This window comes from Passer domesticus, chromosome 5 (assembly GCF_036417665.1).
Source record: "Passer domesticus isolate bPasDom1 chromosome 5, bPasDom1.hap1, whole genome shotgun sequence".
NCBI classification, from domain to species: domain Eukaryota; kingdom Metazoa; phylum Chordata; class Aves; order Passeriformes; family Passeridae; genus Passer; species Passer domesticus.
Window position 1 is genome coordinate 80,419,855 of NC_087478.1, and position 26,891 is coordinate 80,446,745.

At 40.6% G+C, this 26,891-nt stretch overlaps 1 protein-coding gene across 17 annotated transcripts in view; it reads left to right on the top strand.

The window, feature by feature from the left end:
* PIK3C2G (phosphatidylinositol-4-phosphate 3-kinase catalytic subunit type 2 gamma) overlaps nt 1-26,891 on the top strand; it is a 241,376-nt gene that overhangs the window by 202,389 nt on the left and 12,096 nt on the right. For 15 of the 17 annotated variants that reach the window (XM_064421392.1, XM_064421380.1, XM_064421381.1 and 12 more), the window contains 3 exons: nt 772-880; nt 8,838-8,913; nt 16,539-16,633. In XM_064421392.1, coding sequence (XP_064277462.1) covers nt 772-880; nt 8,838-8,913; nt 16,539-16,633 — 280 coding nt within the window. Of the gene's footprint in view, nt 1-771; nt 881-8,837; nt 8,914-15,352; nt 15,517-16,538; nt 16,634-26,891 lie in introns of all 17 variants that reach the window. The other 2 variants (XR_010362871.1, XM_064421393.1) reach the window with 1 other exon arrangement.

A 26,891-nucleotide genomic window follows, 5' to 3' on the forward strand; every position in this document is an offset into this window, starting at 1 on the left:
ATTGTTTCTAAAATGCAAAGATGATTCAAGTAAAAAAATGGGAGGTTTTGACATTTTCAACCAACAAAGTATTTGAAAATTGACACAAGGCCATTCTATGCATGTGTAATTTATTTACTAACCCAAAATTAAATTCATCTTAATAAAAATTCAGCAAGAACATTATTTTTGCTATTTTTTTGTTATTGCTTTTGCTAGGATTGATTTTTTTAATGTGATGATCATTTGTTTTCATAGATTATTTTTATTATGCTAGTACCTGAAATTAGATATGGGATCAGGGGCCTACTCTGAAAACCTTATCTACACTCTAAATAGCTGAGGTAAAAATGCAAGCAATGATATATCCATCAAATGTCACATTGTTGCTGTAAGGCTTTGGTGCTCAATGTTCTGTGGTAAGGATATGTCAACTCTGGGCTGAGATCAGAGATCTGTTGTGCAAAAAGGCAATGTTTTCTTGGGAGCATAAAGGGCCAGTTATTCAGAACTATTTAAAGACCTTAAAATGCAAAGAGTGTTTTAGGATTTGTTTATTTATTTACTTACTTCTAAATTAATTATTTAGAGAGAAAAAGTGCTTCAGTATGAGACAATTTACCAGCAAATTATTAGAAGTGAATCACTGTAATGTGATTTCCCTGCAAGCATTCCTCCCCTAACCTGCAAAACCTCTTAGGAAGTCTTGGCTCTCTTCTGTTAAGTACAGGTGGAAATATTTTCAGTAGATACAGTGCAAGAATTCTGCTCATAAATATTCTTTTTTTGCAGGTTTCCCCACTCATGGCATATACCTTTTACGGATCTTGAGCATAAGAGAGTGAAGGATTTGAACCTCTATCTGAAGCAGCTATTAAGTGGCTCCAGGAAACTGGCTAATGTGAGCATTTCCAGTATTTCTTTCATTTGCACATGATTTCTAGCAGCATATTACCAAAAGATTCAGGAAATTTTCCATTGCCTGTTTTGAAAAAAAATTATATATAAGTGACACATCTTCTAATGATGCATTTCGGGATGGAGCCATTGCAGCATTCATCAAAACTTAAGACAAAGACAAGTATGACTGAGAAATAGTTTATTAGACCTGGCAGAGCATTTTTCAGAAAAAAAAAAAGGCAAAACTTTGCTTCCTTTGCTGCCATCGAAAAGTAGTGATTCACTGAATTTTTGACAGTAAGGAGTAGGTTCTGAGAAATGTAATGTCTAAAAAAAGAAGTAAGCTTTGAAATATTGAAAAGTCTGATTTTGACAGTTGTTAAATGAAAAGTTCCATTCTTCCAGCCCAGAAATACGCTTTTCAAAATGTATTTAGCAGGTAGAAGAAAGTTTTTCAAACATAAGACCTAACCCAGAATGTTTCAATAACATCAGAATGATGCATTGAGTCCATTAAAACTGGTGTTTTCTCATTTTTTATTCATTATTGTTTTCTGAGGTTTGAGGTTCTCCTCCTGCTTAAAAATGGAAAGCCAAAATGGTAACAAACATTGACTTTTCATTGTCTGGCACAAGGCCAGCACAAAGCCTTGTGCACCTCAGGACCACAGCACAAACTAGGGCTGCTTGGGTTTCATAGCAGGGACAGCCAAAAGAGGATGGCAGGATGTTTGATCTCCAAAATCTCAAACATCTTGCAGTAGGGGGAAAAAAAAATAGTTTGCTGCCTAACTATATAACTTTCCCAGCTGTGACTTTGTAATGGAGATTAAAGAGGAAATTGTCCATATGCAAAACAAACAGAATTTTTCTTATTAACATGAATATAGATTCTGAGCCCTTAGTTGAAATTGAGATTTCCAAAGAGGATAAAAATCTTTTTGTTTCACTGAGTTACATGTAATTTGGTATGAACAGCTGACTTGGGTGCTTGGCTCCTTTGACTGACACTGCCAAATAATCTGCTCAAGTTTGGGTAGATTGCTGTGCCAGTAAAACACAAGAAGTTTCACCTCAACATGAGGAAGGAATTTTTTACACTGAGGGTGGAACAGCTGCCCAGGAGGGCATGGAGTGAGCCTGGAACATTCCCAACCCACCTGGACACATTCCTGTGTCACCTGCTCTGGGTTGGACTGGGTGATCTCCAGGGGTCCCTTCCAAGCCTGAGGATTCTGTGGTTCCTTTCTGACGCCCGTGTTAGGGCCATGGGTTTATTTCACATTGGTGCCCTCAGTCACAGCTGAGGAAAAGCTGATCTGAGCCTGTGACCCAGAAATGAAGAGCTCAGTGTCTTCTGCTGTGCTCTGGACTGCTGGCAGGTACAGGGAATTTCAATTTGGGCCAAGCACTGCTGTGCAGAAGCCTAATCTACAGCTGAAAAATCAGGCTGCTGAAAGCCCTGGGATAAACATTTCCCAGCACTGCACAGAAGCTCTGCTGTGTCTCCTGCTCCATGGGGTGGTGCTCAGGCAGAGCAGGCTGCCTGGACTGCTCCTCAGAAAACCCCAGTGTCCTCCCTCCTCCTTTATGGACCTGCAGCACACAGCCCTGGAGCTGGGGAATTCCTCCCAGCACTAGAACACATCCATGGCTGAGGTATTCTAGGTAACTCTGGGCAGATGTGCTCAGGAATGGGCACTGCTGTGTTTCTGAGCCACCAAATAAGACTGGTTTTAAGGAAAAGATTTTTGGGAAGTCAATGTCATCATCTGAAGTGTGCCAGTATGAAAAACTCGGCTGCATCGCTTAAAAGTAAGCATTTTAATTGGTTAGATCCAGAATTTAAAACTTTTTTAGGAAGCTGTGCTCATCTGAGCACCTCACCCAGGGATGACATTAATTAACACAAGGTTTCCTGAGAAAAACATGCATCACAAACACAAACCTGCTTAGTAATGCATTATATTAATCAAGACTAAGATTTATTTATATATCTATTTATGTATTGATTGTGCTTTTGAAATGAAACCTTTAGGAACTGTTGAGAGTGAGGAATTTTTCCAGGCTGGTACAGCCTGGAGGGCTGAACCATGAGGAGAAGAAAGAAATTTTGTACCTGTGAGGGCTGTGCTGCTACTGGTGTGCTGGACTTGGAGGCCAAGGGATAACAAGCGGAGAAATGAGCAGATTGTTTCCACCCTAAAGTGCTGCTGCATGTGGGAAATCATCTTGCTCACCCCCATGAAGCTAACCTGCAATTCTGGATGATAACCTTTAAAGTTATTGATACTCCATAAACATTGAATCGTTATTTTTACCTCAATATGCTTCTCCTGCTGGGAGGTGGGAGAAATTTAGGAAATGCTGACGTGTTCTGACCCACTTAGAACAAGGAGAGCAGTTGGTGGGTAATTTCCTTTGTATTCCCTTCCCTTTTACTTTTCAGTTTGGTATGACTCTTTTAAAAATGCCATGGTGTCATCTTGGCTTTAGTCTGAGCATAAAACCAAGCTAGGAGGCTTTATTGGTAAAAATAAATACAGTTATTTTGTCCCTTTCCATGCCTATGACAACTTTGCAGTCAAATTTTTCCTTTTTATCGAAATGTTAAGGAGCCTGGCTGGAAGCATTTAGTGAGGTGTCAGTTCCCAAGCATTATCAAACTGTCATTGCTATAAAATAGTAAAACTGTGTAGAAATAAATAATTAATTCATAAATTTGTGAAGAAATCTAGGAAGATCGGTTGCCTGTAGAACAGGATCCTTTTACTTTCTTGCTACAGCCATTTCTTTATGCTGAATTGTAGATGTAATTTATTGTAGCTGTAGAGTGGGCTGGAGTATTGTCTGAGACAGGGAGAAGAGCTTTTATTTCATTATAAAATACCCTTGTAACACTTGTAATCTCTGTAAACACATTACCCTAAATGACTAGGCACCATTTTCTGCTCTGAAGAATTTATTCCAGTCCACACAGGGCTCAATACATGCTTGGTTCTACCCATCAAGTAATTATAAATCCTGGAAATGAAGAAAGAATCTGATTACATCCAAATTCCTTCCTCAGTCACGCCTTAAGTGCAAGCTTTTTAGTCCACACTAAGTTCTGATTATGAAAATTTTATTATAATTGAGAGTAAGTCAGAATGTCACTGACCTTTTCTGCTAAATGGCTGGAATGAAGGAGGAGAGGTGGAAAACAGCTGCCTTCTTATTTGCACTGGAGCTCAAATGGAATTAAATGTTTCTTCAAACCCTTCTTTAATGAACAGAAACTTTTTCTTCCTCTATCTCTGGATCCAGTAAATGCAGGAATATCAGTTGATGGAATATTTGTTCTTGGACCAGTTTAAATGCTTAAACATGTTCATGTCCATCCCTATTCAATTTTTTTTTTTTTAAGTCTGTGGTTTACTTTAAGCATAAGCCTCACTTAGTTACTTTTATTGAAGAATTGCCTAGAATAGGAGTCCTTTTTTAAATTCAGGTTAGCACTGTTATAAATAACTCCCTCACCAGACTGTGTTCATGAACAAGCTGTATTCATTACATCAATCACTAACATGCAGAAGTTGATGAACCTTCATTGTCAAACTGAGTCAATTAGGACAGGATAAAAAATAGGTTTCAGCACCTTTTTTTTTTTTTTAAATTTAATTCTATTTGTCCCAAACCAGTGTATTTCTGATCACAGCAAAACAATATTTACTTTTGGGCCAGCTGCATCACTGCTGACTGACAAATCATCTGCATACACTGAAACACCTGAGTTTTTTAGACCTGCAGGGTAAAATTCTCTAACAATCTTGAGAATCTTGAGTTTTGCTCCATTAAATGGTTAATCAACCATGTGATATCACCAATAAGAGGTGAAGCACCAAGAAATACTGAACTGAGAGTTGGAAACATGGAAGAGGACAAAAATATATGTTCTCAAAGCATACAGCAAGTCTGTGGCAGAAGACAGCTGCTGACCATTGCTGTATTTTTCTGTTTGACTGAATTCCAGCTCAGTGATGGGCTGGATGGTGACTGCAGCCCAAATCTCATCCCATAAATTAGGGCTGCCCTGGTGGCTCCTCATTTTATGGCTGTATCATAGGAGGGTTGTGCACTGCCTGGGGACACAAAATCAAAGTAAGGCTCCATTAACTGAGTCTGGTTTTGGCTCCAGTGTCAAACACAACAGTAAGTGCAGGTGCACAGTATGTTAGCCAGTAAAAAAAAAAAAATTCTTTTGCAGTTTGAGTCTATAAAGATTTTCTAAGTATCCAAATTAACAGAGGACTTTGGAGCTGAAGATAAACCTTGTGCAGGCCGGTAAGCAAACAGTGATGGTGTTTCAGCTGTGTATGGGTTCTATAAACAGCTTTATAGTGACTTATAGGCTTTGTAAAAGGACTTTAAAGAGGATGTAAATGGGAATGATTGTAAATTATGCTCACTCATTTTCAAGCACACAGTAAAAACCAGGACCACAGCATTGTTCTAGGGTGAATGATGTTTTACACTGTACAAGTAATCAATTTGATAAGAGCTACCCATATTTCTTTTCTTTTTTATTCACTGGTGCTCCTTGGGATTTGCAGAGATGAGGAAAAAGCTCCCACATGCCTGTATGGGGGTACTCAAAGTGGGGGAACAAAGTGCTCCCAGGGTCTGTGGGTCCCTTGAAGTCCCACCACTCCTCTGTTCTTGTGGCAAGGCATCCAGCAGAGCCAAAATGGGGAGGGTTCAAAGTCCTCTCTCTTCCCCTGTCCTTTCCTGAAGTTATAACAGCTGCACCAAGGTCAGCCTTTTCTGGTTGCTTTCTTTCCTGCTGATTCTCCATCCTGTGACAGTATAACAGGAGCATGGGTGTTCTCTGACCCCAAATCTACTCCAGCACAGCTGAAAAGAAAGCTGGAAGCAGAGGGGAGGCTGCTTTTCTTTCTATTGAAATTAAATCTGCCTTGAAACCTGGCTGTGCTTCACAAACTGCACACTGCTTTTCTGGTTAATCTCTGATGGAGAGCAGCAGACAGATTTTACCATGCTGCAAGAGTGCAGGGCTGAGCCAGCCCCCAAAGCCACTGAAATATTTTATTTCACTTTTACCCTAGTGCAAGTAATGGTGTATTTTGTGCCTTTTGAGTTAAATGGCTGAAAAAATGTCTGTGAGTTCTATCCAGAATGACCACATGGAGCAGTCTGATCTTGTTTGGGCTCTTGTGCTGAGTGACCTGCAAAAAATCAGAATTACCTATTGAAGATTATTGTCTTATTAGGTAAGAATGCTTAGACAAATGATAGGAGAACATCCTAAGGGTGCAATGTTTTTGGGAATTTTCATTTGCTGATTTAAAGGTAAGAATTCCAGGGGTGAAGAGGGTGAAGGGAGTGCTTTGGTCATCCTCAGTGCCTTCCTTTCTGCCAAGACCATCACAGGGTCTCTGAGAATCCCACCCACAGACACTTCTGTGTAACACAAACTGCTGGGTTAGAAATGGACTCTCCGCACCTTCAATCAGCTCATACATGTGTAAAACTCTGATAGATCTGGTTTTGTTTAGCAGTGTGCAGGCTTAACTCTCTGCTCCAGCCACATTAACTGGGGCCCAGCTGCTGGAGGTCTCACAGATTCAGGAATCACCTGAAAGCTCAGTCTGGTTTTTGGAGGTCTGCTGAAAAAGGGGGAACTCAATAAGGCACTTAGACATTTTCTGGTGGAATTCTGAGTGGTGGAGCCCTGCAGCAGGCTGATTAGCACACGTCAGGGGGAAATTGCTGTATTTTAAATAGCAATATGCAGAATGCTTCTCTCCACAAAGAGCCAGGAGACACCCCCAGTGCTCCTGAAGCCCTTTGCCCTGCACAGCCTCCTGCCTCTGCTCCTGCCTCATGGTCTGCTCCGTTCAGTTTCTGCATTCCTTCTGCCAACATCAGCCTTGCTGCTTCCCCTCAGGCTTCTCCTGAGTATGATGGGCCCACAGGCCAGGAAAGCTTTGCCATCAGCTGTGGCACCAGCAGGGTCCCTGCCCATGCCTGCTGTAAGTTCTGAACATTTCCACTCCTCTACTTAAACCAAATGTCTTTTTTCTTTCAGCCTTCTCCCCATTAGAATGAGATTTTGGAATTATTGCCTGAAACAATCACTGCATCTCCTATTTACAAGCCTCTTGCTTTGTATTATTTGTCTTGTATTTCCATTTATTGCAGAAAGAGTAGGTGGAAAGGAAGCAGAAAGAACACCATGCTGCTCAGTGTGGAATTTTCTATTTCTCTTTCAAGTCAGTTTGTGTATCTTTATTTCCACCTCCTGCCTACTTCTCTCAAGATCTTTGAAGTCATAGGACCACTTGAGTTTCTCTGCTTATTTTCAGGCTGTCAAATAAAGGCTGGGCTGCCAAAAATATACTCTCAACCCTGGAGATTTCCTGCACTTGGGATTTGTGCTGGAAGAGCAAGTGAAGGTCCCCTGGGGAATAACTCTGCTGTTTAAAGCTGCTGGAAGCTGTGGCAGGTGTATGGGCTTTCCCCTGTAAGCTGTCTTCATCAGATGGAGAATAATTACTCGTGCTCAGTACAGACAGGTGTACTGGCAGTCCACTGCTAATAACTTAAGGATCTGTCATTCAATTCAAGGAAAACAATTATGCTGGATTTTCCTTCTTTTCTTCTTTTTTTTTTTTGTTTTCCCCTGATTTTTCTTTTAAAGAAAATACCAGTGTGGGAGGAAAAACTCTAAACAGTAGAGCAAAAAATGAAAGGCAACTGTGAAAATAAATCCAGATTTCTAAATCTTATCTCTCCACTGAAAATACACATCTGTTCCTCTGTCTGCTGTAGCCACATGTTAACTCCTCACTAGCTGCTTTTGTCACTACCCTGTTCCTTTTCTTTTTGCACAAATTATCCTACATCTTGTCAAATAGAAGGAACACAAATACTCTTGAAGTACATCTTGCTGATAAGAGACACATTATTTTCCACTGACTGGAAAAAAACAATGGTGACATTTTAATGCTGGAGTCTGAAAAGTCTCTTGTCCTACCCATTCATTACAGTGTCAGTCCATGTAACATCAGCATGAATGTAACAATTCTAACCCTCTTAAAGAATGGCCATTCTGAAATATGGCTTTATGGAAAGCTAATAAAATGCAATTACTGTCCAGCTTTGATTCAGAGTCATAAGAGTCCATTTAAGAATTCACGTTTTTATTACCTTGCAAAATACTGAAATCTGGGGATTTGGTTTATTGTTTTAATTCTCTCCAGCTGAAGGTAACTACCTGTTATATATGTTCACTAGAGCAGCACAGGTCAGTACATAAAAATAAAAGTTACAGCAGTACACGAGGTGGATTACTCTTTTAAACAGGAGGGTGAAATATGATCATGCCTTTCACTCCCTGTGGGTTTCTGGTAGGATTTAACCGTGTGTGGAGCTTTTCAGCACGAGTGTCCATTAAGCTGCTGTGGGAGGGAGGTTTGCACAATGTCTGAGCCTCAGGGAGGCACACACCAGGTCAGGTACGTGGGGTCAGGCCCGTGCCAAGGGCAAGTTTCCTGCTGACTACACAGCTCAGGGTGGAGATGTCTCCTGCCTTTCTTTCACAGATGGGCTGCTCTCCCAAAGCACTTGCAGCTGCTAATACAAATCTCCAGCTGCTGGAGATGGAGCACGAGCACAAATCTGTGGCCCCTGCAGCTCTGAAGTGTGTTGACAGAAAGGGGCCAGGTAGGCACCAAAGCAGCATCCTGAGAGTGCTGAAGGACACCATCATCATCCTCCCAGTGCCACAGCAGAAGTCACTCCCTGGGTTCCTAGCTCATGATCAAAAGGGAAAAGCTCCCTTTTATTACTAACTCGAATGTATGCATTAAAAATTACCATCAAGCTTCTTGGGGGGGAATGATACTACCTACAGTTTTTTATATTATATTACCTACAGTGTTTGTATTCTCTTCCAGAATGAGCTTGTACTCAGCTTCTTCCTCAACTGGTCCAAAAATACCTTGGCAGAACACCCATCATCTCTGACCTTAGGTATGTAGATTACCAATCTTATTTCTTCTCTAAAAAATTATAATCCTTGATAGTTTTATGTAAAGGTGAGTCTAAAGTGTTTAGATGGTTTGGGGGTTTTTTAGCATGTTAAGATACCAACAAATAATTCCTGATTTCTCAAAGTCTTTGAAGATGTGTTATTGACGTCACCTGTAGATTTCTTTCTCTCTCTCAAATTCCTTCCAGCCTTGCTTCATTTATTTTTGAATAAACATGCTTATATGCAAAGCAAAAGTTCCTTTACACAAACTGTGGCAAGTTTCTTGTTTTACAAAACAAAATATTCAAAGATTTTGGAGGAAAGGATGTGAGTCATGATAAAGCACAATGTGTGCTTCCACAAGCGAAGAAAATCAGGGGTGACTTCAAAAGTAATTTTCACAATGAGCGGAGCAAGTAAATAACAGAACATTATGTTAATGCTTAGGCATACATTATTAATGACTGTGGTAATTCACTTCTGGCTAAATGAGATGCTGCACTCTTCCCTTAGCCTATCTAAATACTTAACCCATTTTCCTCTTCTGTCCAGCGCCTAATTTAATCTAATTTCTGACATTACAGCATTAAGATCCAAATCATAAACCATAAAAAGTAAACTCTGAATGTTTATTGTCCTCCACTGCCTTAGTTCTGCACTGATAATAATCTTCTGTACTCAGTTTTTAGGCAAAATAAAACCTCATAAAGAAGTCTGCAGCTGCACTCTGCACCACAACAATTCAGCTGGTTGTTATGTGCTCCAAGTGATAGGATAGTTTCCAAGATCATCAGTTTTCCACATTTCAGAAAGGATTGTATCTCTGCATATTTAGTTTGCATGTCCATTAAGTTAATTTAATCCCTCTGCAGACAGAGGTTTCATTATCTCTTTTGCCGGGACCATTTTTTTTTAATCCATCAGAACAAAATAAATTCCATTCTGGCTTCTCAGCCTTTGGAAGATTCCCCCTGTGTGGAGTTTATTTGATTAGGGCGTGCCATTATCATATTAAACCCATTATGACTATTGAAAATTACTAATGGTTGCTCTAACTTTTACAAAGGATCAAGGAGATAATGCAAAGATGTCCTAGGTGCTAGGAACATGTAATCTGGGTCCACGGGCTGCATCTCTCTCTAGGTGTCTTTAAGCAAAGATGCAGATGTCAGAGGGAGCTGAGGCACAAGGCAGCTGAAGCCCCAGAATAATTTTGATATGTCCCTAATATTCAGCTGCCTAATTATTACAGAAAATCTGGGTGTAAAAGCTTTATGCAAAATCACAAACCAAATCTCTAATAAAATTAAGAAATAACTTGCAACATCATAATTCCTACAGCAGCGTCCTGACCCAGTGTGGTCTGAAGGATGAGCCACCTATTTTTGTTGTCAGTGGCAGCAAAATTAAGGAAGAGAATGAAGAGACAGAGGCAAGGATGTGTTTGGTGGGTGTTTGATGAAAGCTGTGTGTCAGGTAGCCCAGTCTGTTCCTCACTTTGTAGTTTCTGCTGATGAGGGTCACGACATGGCTGGGGAAGATGACTGGGTCTCTGGCCTCCAGCAGTGAGGTTACAGGGGGATTGGATTTTTTCCAGTTCAAGAACTCTGCCTTTTAAAGTTTGGATACTTCACTTCTAGACTTAGGGCAAAACCTTTGTTTAACAAGGGTAAACAAACAAAACCCAAACCACAAACAGGAGCAGCTCTCTCTAGCCTAGAAAATTGATCACCCTCATTTACTGATAAACCAGCAGTTCCCATGAGGTCCAAAGAATGAGTTTAGACCTGGTAAAAACAAGGAATCATGGGCTGGGTTGTTTTGGGTACTCCCACTGAACTGTGGGCGAGCTGCCATGCTGTGCTGATTGCCCACCTGAGAAATCTATTGAAACAGATATATTTCTGGTTTTATTGTTCTCTGTTCCTCACCTCCCCTTTGGAATCAGGCTGCTGCCATTCCCCAGTGAGCTCTCTGAGATCTTTGTTCCATGGCATTCTGCACGCTGGTGGCATGCAGAGGAGACACAAGTCCAGCTAAGGCAGGAGGAGGTGCCTGGTCATGCCAAGGTGCCAGGCAGCAAACAAGGAGCTGCTGGGAGAAGCAAAGAGGCCCCAGAGGTTCTTGCTGGCTGAGGGTGCCCAGAAACACTCTTGATTTGGAGGTAAACTCTGCAGTGATGCCATAGTCAGTCTGGGGAGGAATTAAATTCACTGAGCCTGCAGGAAAGAGGTGGTTGCCATGAATAAAGGTAGATTTTTTTTCCCTCACAAATCTCATTGCATTCTGAGGTTATAGGGGTCTTAATGTTTGTCTCTTTTGAAAAATAACTCAAGTTTAATATGGGCGGTAGCTTTCCACGGGCCTGGTAGCTTCTCTCTCAAGCAAAAGAAATCATCTCTCTCTTGGTTAGGATCAATATGAAATAAGATTAATGCCCAATAGGACCAGGTTATGAATTTTGATCAAACCAGCATCTTTCTCTTACACTGCTATAATTTATAAATGTTGTAGGTAATTACACTTACTAAAGTAAAATAAAAATTAAAATTTATGAATTTGTACTCTGCTCCCAGCAATAGAGAGATTAGAAATCAGTGTTAAATTTACTTGACATGAATACTGAATCAGTATTCCCAGTGGGGTGAATTCTGAATTATCCTGAACATTGTCAGCATTTCATTATACCAAGCTCACTACAAGGCAGTGAGAGCGGATATCGGGAATGATTTCACAATCAGACTTTTATAAAAACCCTTAAAAAAAAAAAAAGGAAGGAAGAAAGAAAAGTCTACCAAAAATATTTTCATATCAAACTTGAGTTTGAGATTTCCTCTTGAGTTTGTATATCCTGAAAATATTAATCATTCAGCCAGTTTTGGTTCTGCTGTGGGCTGTAACACTGTAGAGCCCAGCCCCAGTTCTGGCATGTTTAATTAGTGCTCCCTTGTTTGTGTGAGCCTCTGGCCTTGGGGTGCAGTAGGGGAACAGGTTCTGTGTCCTTGTAAAGGGACATCCAGGCTTTCCAGGGCCACTGTAATATTCTTCATTCCCCTCCAAGCAGAGCCACAGCCCTCATGAATAGTCCCTGAGGAGAAAAAGGCTCTCTTGCTCATTGTCCCACAGTGTTTTGATCTTCTGAAGTTGCTCACTCTCGATGTGAAGCTTTTGCCACAAGTTGCCTTCCTGGCTTGGTCACATCAGCCAGGAGCACCTGTGGCTGGCTCGGAGGGCTGAAGCCCTGAGCCAGGCAGTGCATTTAGGGCTGACCAAAGTGTGAAGTCAGCTCCTTTGGAGGCTGTAACCAAAGCAGATGGTTGGCTTGGGGCATTCAACCCATGGAAAACCAAACAGGTTCCAGTTCTCTTTGATGCCAGATGTCAAAACAGGCTGTCACCAAGAAGAAAGGTCTAAGAAAAATCTGAGGGTTCAGAATACAGAATAACACTGAGCTCCCCAATGGCAGTGCATTGACACTTAGTTAATTAGTTTCTTCACATTGCTTTGCAGCCCACGTGTGAAATGCAATGTATTATTAAGTTAGAGTTTCCCTCTTGATTTTGTCAGTAGCATTTTCCTCTCCATCTCTGTTCCTCAAACACTGTGCAATGCAGAGCTTGTTTTAAACTCCTGCTAAGGAAAACATTTTACAAATGGTGGGATATGGAGCTGGTAAATCTCCAGCATGCCAGAAAAGACCATGTAGATAAAACAAAGAACTGCATGCTTGAGAACTGGGAAGATCATTTCACCTCCAGCAGAAATCTGAATGCCAATTGCTTTCATTTCTTCATTTGAAAAGACAAAAGGACCCACAGATTTCTCATGTTTCTGTTTCTCAATAAGAGATTCTAAACTGGCAGGGTTTAGGATTTTCTGGTGGTGGCTGACTGCCACTGGGAGAACTGGGCTACACAGGCACAAATCAGAAAGGAGAAGACTCCAAGTGCTCTGAGGTCCTCATTTGGTTTTTGACAGCTTTTGCACTGACACCAGAGAGTCAAGAATTTATCCCTAGGTGGGTCTTTTGCTTCAGCTGTAGTCAGTGTAACTTACTGCAAGAGACCAGCACTTAGTCCTTCCAAAATGGGCTGAAAGTAGAGCATGACACTTCCCAAAAGTGCAGGGCTGAGCTCAAGTCCATCTGCCCAAGCTGGCTAGATTGAAAGTAATTATTCTATGTGTATTTTATTATAATTTGAAGCTAAAATCACCTGGACTTCAAGGAGGATATGATCTAGCACTGAGTGTGAGAAAACTAAAAATATTCCAGCTGAGTGTAGCTAACAGTAACTGGGTTTTACTCTGACATATAAGCAACAGTGGTCTCTTCCATGTTTATCCAATTTCCCACACTCTGTTATTTTTTTCCCTTCCTTTTATTTTTTTTTCCATTAATACTCAATATATTGCATAGTAAGAGCAAATATTTTTGTAATAGTTGTGCCCATAGTGTGTGTGTTTCAGACTTCATTTTGCATATTCAATTAGAAATGTATTTTCCCTTCTCTTTTGGTTTATTATGGTCATTTTTTGTTGTTTTCTTCTTTTTTTGTGTGTGTTTTGTTTTGTGGGGGGGTTTTGGTTTTTGTTTGTTTGTTTTGGTTTGGTTTTTTTTTTGTTATAAACTTATTTACATTTCTTACTTTTAAGGAAAAAAATAAAAACCAACTCCCACAGAGAAATTCCTTCACTGGATATAAGCAGCACACTGTAAAAATTAATGAAAAACAAAGGCACTGGTAGTGCTGGTAGGAAAGGGAAGGCACAGTGATCAGCTGGATTCTGGTGATGTAATTTAGCCTCTGAAATTGTTGCTCTTGCTAAACCACTGGTGGTGACTCACTGCAATTCCCAAAATTAACAGAGCCCCACAAGTGAATTGTGCCCTTATGTTAAAACACAGCTGCCCTTGTGTTACACTGTGTGTAATAGTCCTGAGTTCTTCATTGCCTCTTACAAATTCAAGGCAAAAGGACTCACAGCTTAAGAAAAAAATAAAAAGGTAAAGAGGTTTTGCATGAAAAAAAAAGAGGAATTGAATTTTAAGGACTTCTTCTTAACCTGGAAAAGACTCAGCATTGTCTGGAGTTTTCATCCCTTGTCCCTCCCTGTTCCTATTTTCATAACACAAGAAATGAAATAAGGCACAGTCTTGCCAAGTGATTTGTCAAGGTTCATAAGGGAGAATAACAAATGAAGAACTGCTACTTGGTCTTCTAAGTCCCAGCTTAGTGATTTCTTCCTGAGATTTCAATTTTTCAGGAGTGTTTCAGGCCCTTCTCTAGTTAGGATGTGATTAAAAATGTATTTTTGTAGTCTCTAAAGGGGAGAAATTGGAGATGGATTCATATTCTGAAATTCCACTCCAAGCATCATAAACTCAGTAGCGCTGGTAAAATTATATTATGGCAGTTGCATGTACACACTGTGTTATTTCTAATTCATTTGAGTTCCCGTCCTTAGGATAAATGGCAATTACACTGCCTCTCTGGCTGTCAGCAGCACATGGCACCACTGTCACTGTGTCTGCTGAGCAGTTATTTTAGTCTCTTTTTGCTCCAGAGGTTACACACTTGGTTTCTTCAGAAAAATACACCCAACGTGGCTTGTCCATTATAACAAGCCCTGTGCCTCCTCCTCTGCTGAGCAGAAGGAATTGGATTTCTGGCTCCCACCCCTCTGGCTGTGAGAGCTCTGGGGCACATGTGGGGAGGAGAGGGCAAGAGTGAGACAGGGAGTGCCCTTGGTGCCCTGAGAAAGCTGACCTGGAACAGAAACTGGACAGAGCTAAAGAATAAAGCAGGGCTTTATCAGAAGGATCTCCTCCATGGATGCACTTTGGGCAGCACCAGAGCCCAGCCAGGGCTGCACCCAGGATGAACCCAACTGGCCCCAAAATGCACGAGCGCTGCCGGGGTCTCTCCCTGGGCTCAGCTCTGCTCCATGTGCACATTGCAGTTCAGTGTCCAGTTCCAGCTGCAGCCCCTGCAGTCCCATCCTGCTTGTTTTTCTCTCTGCAGCCCACGGGGTTTGTGCTCCTGGGCTGAGATTTGGATCATTTGTCCTTGGTGCCCAGCTGGAGCAGGAATTGTTTTGTCTCCCTGCTCTGTGCACAGCTCACCATTCCCTCATATGAAACCCAGACCCACACACTAAAGCAGTACATAATCTGAAAAATACAAAAGCCAAAATCTGAGGCATCACCCAGGTCTCTCCTGAGGCTGAAAGGGACACAAGGGAACCCTCCTGCTACCCAGGAGAGCAGTCCTGGTGCTCCCGAAAGCCTCCTGTGGCAGTGGATGGCTGTGGGTGATGGCTGTTCTTGCATTCCCTTCATCCTTTCCCACTGCCTCTGCTCCTCACGAGATGTGATTCTATTTAAAGAATTAATCACCACTCTATTGTCTTGTCTCATGTTGTTATGTCACCCTGCAGTGGCTCCAGGGCTGGAGTGTCAGTGGCAGATCCCAAGGTGCAGGAAGGAGAGCAGGGTTTCTCTGTCTGAGGTCTCCAGCCCAGCCACCGCTCTAAAGGGGAGGTGGGAGAGCAGAGCCCAGCTCATGAGACATCCTCCTTGGATTGAGTTCTTGCTTTTTCAGGTAAATTAGTGGTTGTAATACAGCTTTGGTCTAATTAGATGTAGCCCTATTTGGTTGAGTAAAACCAGGCAACTTCATCCAGGGCTGTCCTTCGTGGCCAGGTGGTGAAAAATGGCTCAAGCCCAGCTCCTCAGCTCCTGCTCTGGAGAAACACTGAAAAGGAAAAAAAAAAAAAAAAAAAAAAGGAGGTCAGACAGATATTGAGGAGAGGCTGTGCTCACCATTACCTGATTTGCTGTGGTAAAAGGCATCTTTTCTCTGCTGTGCCTCCCTGCTGGCTCTGCAGGGCGGGTAAGCCACATTACTTACCCAGCTTCAAGGACACACCTTTTTGGCAGTGAGGACAGCTGGCTCAGTGCCTCCAGGAGAACGATGGATCAGGATTTGCTTAGTCATTTCTTCCACAATATAAGACTGATTCTTCTTGCTTGGAAAATGAAAAATTGGGGTTTTTTTCAGTGGGAATTATATCTGACTCTTAAAGAGCATCTTTGCATAGAAAAATCTATGAAAGCAATGGGTTGCATGAAAACCAGCCTAGAACACCTAAACTACAGAATGAGGAAGGGACAATTTATATTTAATGTTGTTTCTCTAACTTGGTTTGGAACTGGTCAGGAAACTTGTTCTTTTTTTCCTTTTTTTCTACTTTCTCTTGGGAACTGGGAAAAAAAAACTTACAGTGTTTTTAACCAGACAGAACTACAACAATAGTGAATAGTGTCATCAGTGACTGCCAAAAAACTTCCCCAATTATTTGTCACTCAAGCATAAATTTCCCACTGAATTTCAGATTGATGGCAATTAGAAAATCTCACTGGCAGTTAACAAACAGGAAAGAAAACAAGCACTGCATGTCAGACCACTTTCTTCCATCGCACTCCTTATCCATGTTTTCTAATCTCATCCCTGATTTAAGCACGCAGCAGGTTTTTATATGTTAGCTAATATGTACTTCAATATTTTACAGATATATTTGCTCTAAGATGCTAACTAAAATCAAGCTGTCTGGCCTTTTTTAGGTCCTCAGTCAACTGGTCACAAGCCTGGAGTACAACTGGTCATATCCTATGAGAACACCTGCCTGACAATAATGCTGAAACACATGAGGAACCTCGTGAGTATTTTTATCAGAATGCATAACCAGCAAGTCCTTGCATTTGCAGAGTACTGTGAAAACATTAATCTTCAAACAGCCTTTCTGGGATAACTAATTTCAGCTCAAAGTAATGATTGTGCTGTTCTGTCACGATTTAACAATTGGTTTTTCCCTTTGAGCTCACTCAATACAGTTCCAGGTGTGAGACAGATAGAGAAGCTGGGTTTCCTTAATGGCTGGTAATGGCCTTTTCCAAGAAAACCAATTTTGATCCTGTTTTGGCCCTCTCAGCTGACACATTTTGATAGCAGTCAGACATAAGGCATGGTGCAGCAGCATGACTTTCTGCAGCATGTCAGCCTGGCACTGTGCATTGATTATCCAGGCATTTCTTTCCAGTCCAGCCTGGCTGTCCATGAGGAGGGAAGAGCTCAGCAGAGGGAGCAGTGCTGTGTTTTGAGGAGCAGTGTCATTTGGAGGAGTGCTTTGTAGCACTGTCACAAGTCTGGGAGGTAAATGTTGAGAGTTCCTGGAGCCAGGCTATGGCAGGGGAAGCTGGCAGTGCTCCTGCAGCACAAGGCAGGTGGAATTGGCTGCTGAGGGTGGCTGCAGAGATGGAGCTGGGGCTGTGTGTGAAGTGTGATCTCTCATTGGAGGAGAGTGTGGGCTGCTCCATAATGAATTCCCTGCCTGGATGTGCCCTTGAATTCCCGTGGCTCACATCTCAAGCAATGGCTGTGGCAAGAGAACATTTATTTGTCTCTTATTAGCTATTGTGGGCTCTCAGTTCACACTCTGCACCACCTCCATCCCAAACTGGGTTGCAATCCTTTTTCCTAAATGGGGCCAAACTGAGGGGCAACCAGTAACAAAATGAGGCTGATTGTTTAATTAGTGGTATGAGGCACATGAGGCTCACATATCTCTGCCTCTTCTCTGCTGGCCACTCTGGCTTCTCATTTGCAATTCAAGCATCTCCATTCTGGTCTGTAACATTCAATAGATCTCTGTCCTGAGACTTGTTTTCTATGTCCTGTGTGCCACTTTGACAGGTGAGATCAGCCTCTGCTGACAGGTCCAATTTATACAAACTTTACCTTCAGAACGTAGCATAAGACCCTCTATTTTTTTTCTGTTGAACTTTTTAGATCTAAGTGACTTTGATAAGCTTCTGATAAAGTTCTAATTGGTGGGAGGGGCATATTTAAGTGATTGCCATGCTGATGATATCCTTGAGACTTTAAGCAGGTGATGTGGAGATGCACACAAACAATTTGCAGGTGTTGGAATTAGTCTTCCTTTCTCCTTGCTTCCATCACTGTAAGTGTGTAGGCTCCTAACTGTGTTCTAAGGAAGTTCCAGCCATTTAATTAAATGAAAGTCAATTACAGCATAGATAGCTCTGTAGTGCAAACATAAAATCCAGGGTTCAGTTCACTTCATTATAGAAAGGGACAGTACAACTTGAAGTTGCTGTGTTGCTTTTGAAATAGGTAATTTAAATCAGGTAATTTAAACCAAACCCATTTTAATGGTTTTGAAGAGAAGTGGTAGGAGTCCTGTTCAGCAAGGCTAACAATGATTCATGACACCAAAATAAAGTCATTGTTGTGGCAGCCTAACTTAGGCAATGATGGTTTAAATCCTGGGCTTCCAGTTCCTTCCTTCCACCTGGCCATCTATCCCTTGTCATCTGATCTGAAATATGAAATAGTGCTTCAGGGTACTGTGATACTGGACTGCCTTCAGACCAGTAACCTGTAATAGGAAGGTTCTTTATCCCATTAGTGATCTTCTCAGCTTCCCAGCCATATAAATCAATCTTTCTAATGTTCTCTCTTTTCTTTTTCCTTTCCTTTCCTCCTTTTTTTTTTTTTTTTTTTTTTTGTTGAGCTGAACAGGGATTTTAAAAGTATGCCAAGATCATATCTTATTCAAGACATGTTAAAGCTATTTCAGGTATAGTCAGTCTTTTGCAGAGTCTCACTAATTATATTTTAGTGGCTCATCTGTGCAGAGATTACTTTGCTATCTTGCTTTATTTCATAATTTATAGTAAATAATTTTTGTTCTGCTCTTTCCTATTTAATTTATCTCTATAAAGAGATTTTATGATGTGTTCAGATGCGAAAATAATTGTAGTGGGCCAAATTAATCCCAAATGGAGCTTCACAGAACTGACAGGAATTGTGATAGAGACTTTTGATCCATGTAAACAAATTTGATTTAGTGTTTGTGTGGGTTTACTTCTAGGAGTTTTAATAGGACACCTAGATCCTGCTGTGCAAATCCTACATTGATGTACAATGCAGAAGAGACTCCCTAAGGAGCTGGTATTTTTTATAGCCACTCTCAGGTGTCACATGCGTTCTTTAAAGGAGGAAGCCAGAAGACTGCAGTGCCATAACTTTGCAGGAATTCCTCCTGAAGGAAATTTGCCCATTCACATGGGGTGTCTTGGGGAAAAAATGCAGTAGCAGTGGGGAGAGCCCTGGTGTGGTGCAGGCCTGGCAGAGACCTGGTTAATGTGGTGCAGGCGTGGCCCCTGGGATCTGAGGCATCCACACGTGCCAGATTTGCTGCAGATTTGCACAACTCTCATCCCTGGGCCAGCTCCAGAGTCCTCTCCCTCCCCTCTGCAGCATTTCAGGCGTGGGTAAAAAAGCCAGTCCTGCTTGAAGAAAACTCTATCAAAATTTCTGCAGAGACAAACAGCAGAGAACAGCCTTATAGATTTTGTGACTGGAAAGGACCATTAATCTAATCTAACCTTCTGCAAAGAAAAAGCTGTGTTTTTTCACTAAGGAAAAACTTGCAGCCAAGGAAACTGTTTGAACACAGAGATGTTAAGACTGGTTGGTAGTGTTTGCCTACACTTTAAGGCTGTGGGTGCACAATGAAGACAAGCTCTGTTAAACAGATATTTATAAGATCCTAAAAATGTTTCAGTCTCAATATTTGCCACAGCAATTCAGTTTCATTTGAATCCTGAGATTCTCTAAGTCAGGTGGCTCACTGCTTCTACTTAGGATTTGAATAGTATCACCATGATTGCTGAGGAAAATAACCTTAAATTCAATTTCCAAATATACAAAAGCCATGATATCAATAAAATGCAGTTTTCCAAATATATTACATAACCTGAAGTCAGCTTATTGGGGCATTGCTCCTCCCAAGTGCAGACAGTGCCACACTGAGCTCTTTCTGGACTACAGGCAATATTGCCTTAATAAAGTGAGGCTGGGGTAGAAGGAAACATTTGTGTAGGGGTGAAAACCTTGGGGGCCTGGAGAGTTTGCCTCTGGAGTCATGGAACACGTGGCAGGTGGAGGGGTGAGACAGGGCAGGCTTATTTTATAAAGACAATAGCACAGTACCTGGCAAAGTGCATTAAGTGCTCTCAGGAGGGATCTAAAGGAGCCCCAGGGGAGGTTTGCTTTGGCCTCTGAAAGGATTTGTTGCCTTAGAACAAGAATAGTCCAACTGTGGCAGCACAATACCCAGACAAACAGCAGCAGGCAGGAACAGGAGCACAGGTGGAATGCTGCTCCGCCTTAAAAACATAGGCTTGTGCAGATGTGGAGATGGATTTCTTGAAATGCATGTTGTTTTTGAACTTGTGATATTCAAGTGCAGTTCTCTGCACATTCATTAACCAGCACAGAGAATGGGAGATATCCAGAGCCCACCAAATCTCACACAGGGCTGGTTTAGCTCCACACAGCCAGAAACAGCCAGGCTACCTGCTGGTGGGTTTGCCCACTCAAAAAAAAACCCCAGAGGCAACAGGAATAGCCATTGCTGAAGCCCAGAAAAGGATTTCTGACACATTTCCTTGCCTGCTTCATGGAGAAGCAAAGGGAACAGTGGTTCAGCACTGGCTCAGGAGGAAGCGTGCTTTTGCCACTGATTTCATTGCCATGACTTCAGGCATGCCCTGTTTTCCTAGATAAGCAGCTAAACTTTCAATCCTCTCTGCTAAATATTTTTTGCCCATTACTTCTTGTGGACAGAGTAACTCCTCAGGGGTAGAGGGGAGGAGAAGCAAAGCCAAGTTATCCTGAACCTCACGCCAGTAAATGTAGAATGTTACTAGAATTCAGAAAAGCATGCGTGGGCGATGAATTCAGAACCAATTTTACGGGGGGAAATTTTGCTGGAAGAAAAATAAACTCCTACAGTTCTTTGCAAAAGTACTTCCAGCTTTCCTTTTATAAAAGCTCTGAAGCTGTCATGTAGCACTCCTGGTGATTAATGATTCTGGGATAGCTGATATGTGGGTGACGAATTAGTAATCAGCTTTAGGCTTGCACAGACATCCAGCCTCTCTCCATTTCGTGTACAAATTGCTTCCAAAAATGTTTGTGAGATGTGATGGTTTAAGTGTTTTGGGAAAAAAAAGGTGGGAGCCAATTGTTGGAGTTCGGGATGGTGAAAATTTCAGACTTTTTGTGCTGACTGACTCCCAGGAGAGCATTGCATTGGACCTGAGGCCATGGAAAAGTCTTTCAAAAGTGAATGATAACACTGGAATTACAGGTGTGTAGTTGGTTAGAAGTGTGTGAAATCAGAGGCTGGAAAACTTAGAGTTTGGGGTTTTAGAATATAGTAATATATATAAGGCAAGATGGAGATTTTAGGGCAGAGACAGGGTGCTCTTTACCTACTTCCTTCTTCATGGCTTTGGGTGGTGTTGTGTAATTGGACAGAAAAGTTCACAGTGCAGACTTCGAGGGATCAGTTATTGTGTTAAAAGTGAAAATAATTTAGGTGTCATTTCTTAATTGGATGGTTTAGCCTTAAAAGACCTTGTAACAAGAGATACTTGGCCATTTTGTGCCTTGCTAATGAAAGACAGCAAACTCCCAGCTGTGAGGCTGTAACATTGATAAGAAATGATAAACACCCGAGCCTGAACGTGAGCTGTCCTCTCAAGTGCCTTCAATCCCGACCTCAACAGAGGTAGAAAAAGAAGCCAAAAACCAGCAGCCAATCTTTCCCACACAAGTCCAAAGGGATGAGGTCTAAGCCTGCAGCAGAGGGCTGTAGGGATGTTCCCACCTACAGCACAGGTGGGTGCTCTGCTGCCTTTGCTGGGTTTTTTCTCAGCTTGGGCTGGGGAAGGGTCAGGGATCTTTGTTCAGTTTTACTTGGTTCCCATCCTTCCTCTCATGGGCTCACTAACTTTTACACTTTATGACTATCATTATATAGATTTAAATGGAAAATATTTAGTGCCTGCCAAAAACGCAGTGCCTGGCAGTGAAATAAAAGGCCACATTATCCTTTCAGAATATTATGAATGTGTATTGCTTTCCTTACTGCAGCCAACAGGGATTGGAATGGAGGTGCACAGGTAGGCAAGGCAGGGATGGAAAACAAGTGGGGAAAAAAAATCACTTTGAGCTAAACAAAGTTATCCAGAGAGTATCAGTGACAGAATTAAATCAGCAGCTTGGCTGATGGAGGGAGGTAACATTCAGATGAAGTTCTCCTTAGTCTGGCACAGGAAAACAAAATAAAAAGCCATGGGAAGAAAGCTCCTGTACTAATTCTAGCTTATAAAGAATTTGGATTTAATTTTATATTCATAGAAAATTCTTTTAAAGTGAAAGGAAATTAGCACAGATATGTTCTCCTTGAGACTGAAAATTAGCTGAACACCTCTAAACAAAGGGTACTACAACTCAGCAGTACTTTAAATTGGAAAGAGATGAGGTCTGTTCTTGTGGCACAGGGATTACTGTTGGATTTAAACATATTTGTTTTGAAAGGTGTTTGACAAATATGTTGTACAGAAAGTTGTGTTATTATTTCTTGTTAAACCCTTTAATCTGTCACAGTCACAGTACTGCCTCAACTCTAAATTCTAACTGCTCATTTTTAAATAAGTAATTCCCTACATAGTTGGTATGTGTTGAATAAGGAACAAAAAAAAAAAAAAAAAAAAAACAAAAACAAAAAAAACCAGTGAGTTCTGTTTGATAATATGAGTGATCTGGGAGATGAAGGTGAACAAAAATTAGATTTGCCACTGGTTGCAAATGAAGAAAACATTAAAAATAATAGTGCAGACAGAGCAAGATCAAGAGAATAAAAGTAATTTCCAGAACTCTACAACCAGCTTGGACAAATGAAAAATATTTCCTCAGGGAGGGAGAGAGCTATATCCCACAGTAATGTGCAGATAAAACAAGCCCATGGTGAGACATGAGGCTGCTACAAGAGATGCCAATGAGAAAGGCCAGATCCTGGTGTCATGGGGCAGAAATGAAGCAGTTCATCTTTATAAGGCTTTGATAGTAAACTATTTCTCTCAGGATGTTTTTTTTTAACTAGAATACAAGTTCAAAGAACAGTTCTCAGTAGGGTTGCTGGGGAGTGATTGATTCTTCAGGAGTGATTTATTGTTACTAAAACTTAGTTAAGAACAGACTAACAAGGACACGAGGCAATTGTGCAAATATTTAAGGGAGAAGACAGGAAGGTTCAAGAGGAATTATTTAGAACATTGAGCAAGAGCATAAGTAGAAGTAATGAGAGCTAATTAAGGAGCAGAAATTGCAAGCCTCATATAATGAAATGCTTTCTTACACAGGGAGATGGCATGCTGCAGAATAATTGAAAGAAAAGTGCAGGGAGATTGTACAGTTGGAGAAATTAAAGATAGGCATATAAAGACTTTAGTAACTAATTAAGAAATTGTGAAGAAAAATCATGCAGAATGGAGGCATGGATCACAATCTCACTGTTTCTTTACACATTTTTATATTCACTTACTGTCTGGGCCCAGGCAAGGAGAGAAAAGAATTTGTATGTTGCAAAAAGATAGAAACAGAATAATAACCTTTGCTTGTGTTTCTTTTCTCAAAGGCTAATTTCCTTTCATGCCCACTAACAGGCAGCAATGCTCTTAATCCTGACTGATTTCAAAAGGACAATGAAATGGGGATTTGTCTTTAGTATTTGTTCTCCTTTGTACTTTATTCAAAAGAAGAAATTCTGGGATCTATGTTTGTAAGGGTCAAAACAAGATCATTCTTATGTCAGCAAGTGTCACAGACTCTGTGACTAAATATTCATCTGAAAATTAAGTGTTCCAAGCACAGCAATAATACAGGGCTGAAAGCAATGGAATGTAGTTTCTTTATGGGCTTTGTGGTAATTCTGAGATAAAAGCTTCAGAGACTTGTTCATGAAATCTACTCTCTGCATTCTACACCCTGCACCAACACTGCTTATCCATAGGATAAGAAAATTTTAAAGCATGCCTGACCCTTTATTTCTCTCATCTATGCAAAAAAAACCCCAAAAACCCAGTGGAGCTAATTGTCTTAAAATACTAATGCAACATGTGGTTCAGAAATCTAGAACGCGTTCAGATCTTTCAGAAAAAAAAAAACAAAAACAAAACAACTTCTGTGTGATTCTCACTCAGATCTTTTACTGGGAGTTGTACATTTATTCCCACTTCTGCTTTATATTCTTTTTTCAGCCTTGGCAATTTTTTATACCATGCTATGTGGAGCACACAGTAATGGAATCCCAAGCATCAGTGAAGGGTCAGAATTTTGTCAGACTCTGAGCGAGCTGGGTACAGCCACAGCCCATTCTGTGATGCCTTTTTCTTGGTTGCTTGTTCAGAAATGGAAATAAATACACACGAAGCTGTGTCCTTTCTTGCTGGAGTGAAATTCTAGTCCTCCTTGCCCTCTGCCAGTGGTCTCTAAAAGGCAGGGTCTGCTTTAAATGATACCTACAAAGTGTGGTTGTGCAGATTCTTCCCCATTTCATTTGGGATTGTGTCTGTCCTTATCTCCTTCTGGGTCATCAGGACAACAAATTATTCTTTTAAAACAGTGATAAATCTCAGTGTATTTCTTCAACTTTCTGGTTTCAGAGCTCTACAGAAATAAAGGCTTGGGAGAGAAACCCATGTGACCTTGTGGGTATCCTCACTTTCATTTTACTTACTTCATTTAGGCAGGTATAGATGGGCTTTCCTCTTAAATGACTGAAATTAAGATCAGAAATATTTTTCTTCATTCTTAGAAAGCCCTGAGTCTTTTGGGATCCAATTTGTTTTCCAGAACTGTCTTCTTAAATTAAAAAAATCACCATTTTTTAATATTTAACAAATAATTCCTGTTCATTCTGAAAGTCCCACTGTCTCTGTGACTTGGGATTAGTTTGGAGCTGAGGTGCTTACCTCTGTGATGTGCTGGAATCGCATTTCCACCTCATTGTGATGGGTCAGCTGCCTGATCATGGCTGGTTTGAATACCATGAATACCATCTCTTGCCTGACCTCTGTGATCATTCCAGAATGAACCATTTTCCCCAAGTTTCCAGCTCCATACACACCTTTTGTCACTGGTGATGACACGAGCAGCAGGATCTGTCTCACCTGGGGCCAGGCACCAAAGTGGGGGCAATTTAACCAAGCCAAACCAGATGTCCACAATATGACAGAGTGATTCTCTTGCTGGTCTCTCCCCCTGACAGGGTCATTTTTTCCCAATTTACAGCCAGGAGACCTTGGAAAGGGTTGGTTGTTGGTTCACTCTTTGGAAATGCTGTGTCTCAGGACAGCTCTAACCCTATTTTTCCAGCCCAGCTGTTCCCCTCAGGAATGCTGCATGAGCAGCTGTTCCAGGCAGGCTGCTCCAGTCCTGCCCACTCTGCTGCAGGCAGGTTGATGGGGATGCTGAAGGTATTGGACAGAAGCTATATTTGGATATTCACATCAATAATGTGGATAGAGCATCTTTGCATTTTTAGCATGGTAAGTGACAAAGCCATCTGGAGGCTCGCTCCACGGACCCTGCCAGATTTCCAAAAGGTAGAAAATGCCTGCTCAAACAAAAATGCTTTCCAGAATTTCCCTGACAGCAAAATCTTTTTATTGGCTTGCATTAACTTGAGATAAATTCAATTTCTCTTCTTTGCTTGCCTTGCCACTGACCTCCATGGCAGTGATTTTCTGTCTTTATGTACATATCCAGATAACCCAAAAAAACCTGCAATCAGAAAATGTAATAAAATAAAACTGCTGTTGAAGAGAAGCAGTTCAATATTTACAAATTTTAGGTGAAAAAGGTGGTTGTTTGGGAAAAAAAAAAAACAAATAAAAAAACAAAAAACACACATATTTGTGCAATCACTTTTGACCAGTTGCCTTCCTGTTTTGTCTTGCCAGTAGCAGAGTGTGCAGAGTGCACCATAGTGGTGGAGTGGGTTATCTTCTTCTGTAATTATCATTTAATTTCCACAAATGGGATTTTATTTTTAATTTCTTCAAAGCAATTTGGGGATATTTTGTGAGAGGAAAATGAAAAGCTCAATAGCAGGGTAGAATAGAGGTGTTTATGCTTTGGGATATGCAGAGCTGAAAGGGAGAACAAGGAAGGGTTTTGGATACCACTTTAGGGTTTGGGAAGCTGTTGGAATTCTGGATGCTGAGAATTTCAGACTTTCTGTGCACACAGCCTCTGACTCCCAAGAGAGCACTGCATTTGACCTGAAGCAGTGAAAAGAGGTTCCAAAATTAACTGATAGCACTGAAATTACAAGTGTGTAGTTTAGAAGTATATCATATCACAAAGTAGACAACTTAGTTTGGAGTTTTAGAATATAGTAATATATGTGAAGCAAGACAAAAGTTTTAAAACAGAGGCTAGTCCTTCTTTACCTTCTTCCTTCTTCTTCATAAGTTTAAGTAATATCTTGTAATTAGACAGAAAAGTCAGCATTGCAGACTTTGAGTAATTAGTTATTACTCTAGAAGTGAAAATAATTTAAGTATCATTTCTTAATTAGATGGTTTAACCTTAAAAAACCTTGTAACAAAAAATAGTTAACCATTTTTTGCCTTATTAGTGCAATACTACAGGCTGCAACAACACAACCACCCATTCACCCAGAAATCCTCGTTTTCCTTTATATAGGATAATTTCATATTTTATATATATTTCTATATATAAAATATACTTTATATATAAATATAAATAATGTTATATATCATTTTACATATAATTTATATGTAAGTATATATAGATATATATATTATATATATAATGTTCATATCATACATATAAATATATATTTTGTTGCATATATGATTATATAAAAATAAATATATTTATATTTAATAAATCATATATATAATTTAATTTTAATTAAATTTAAATATTTATTATATAGATACTTTATATTCTACATAATTTTATATATTATTTAAGATATTAAATATTTATTGTTTTATGTATAAATTTTA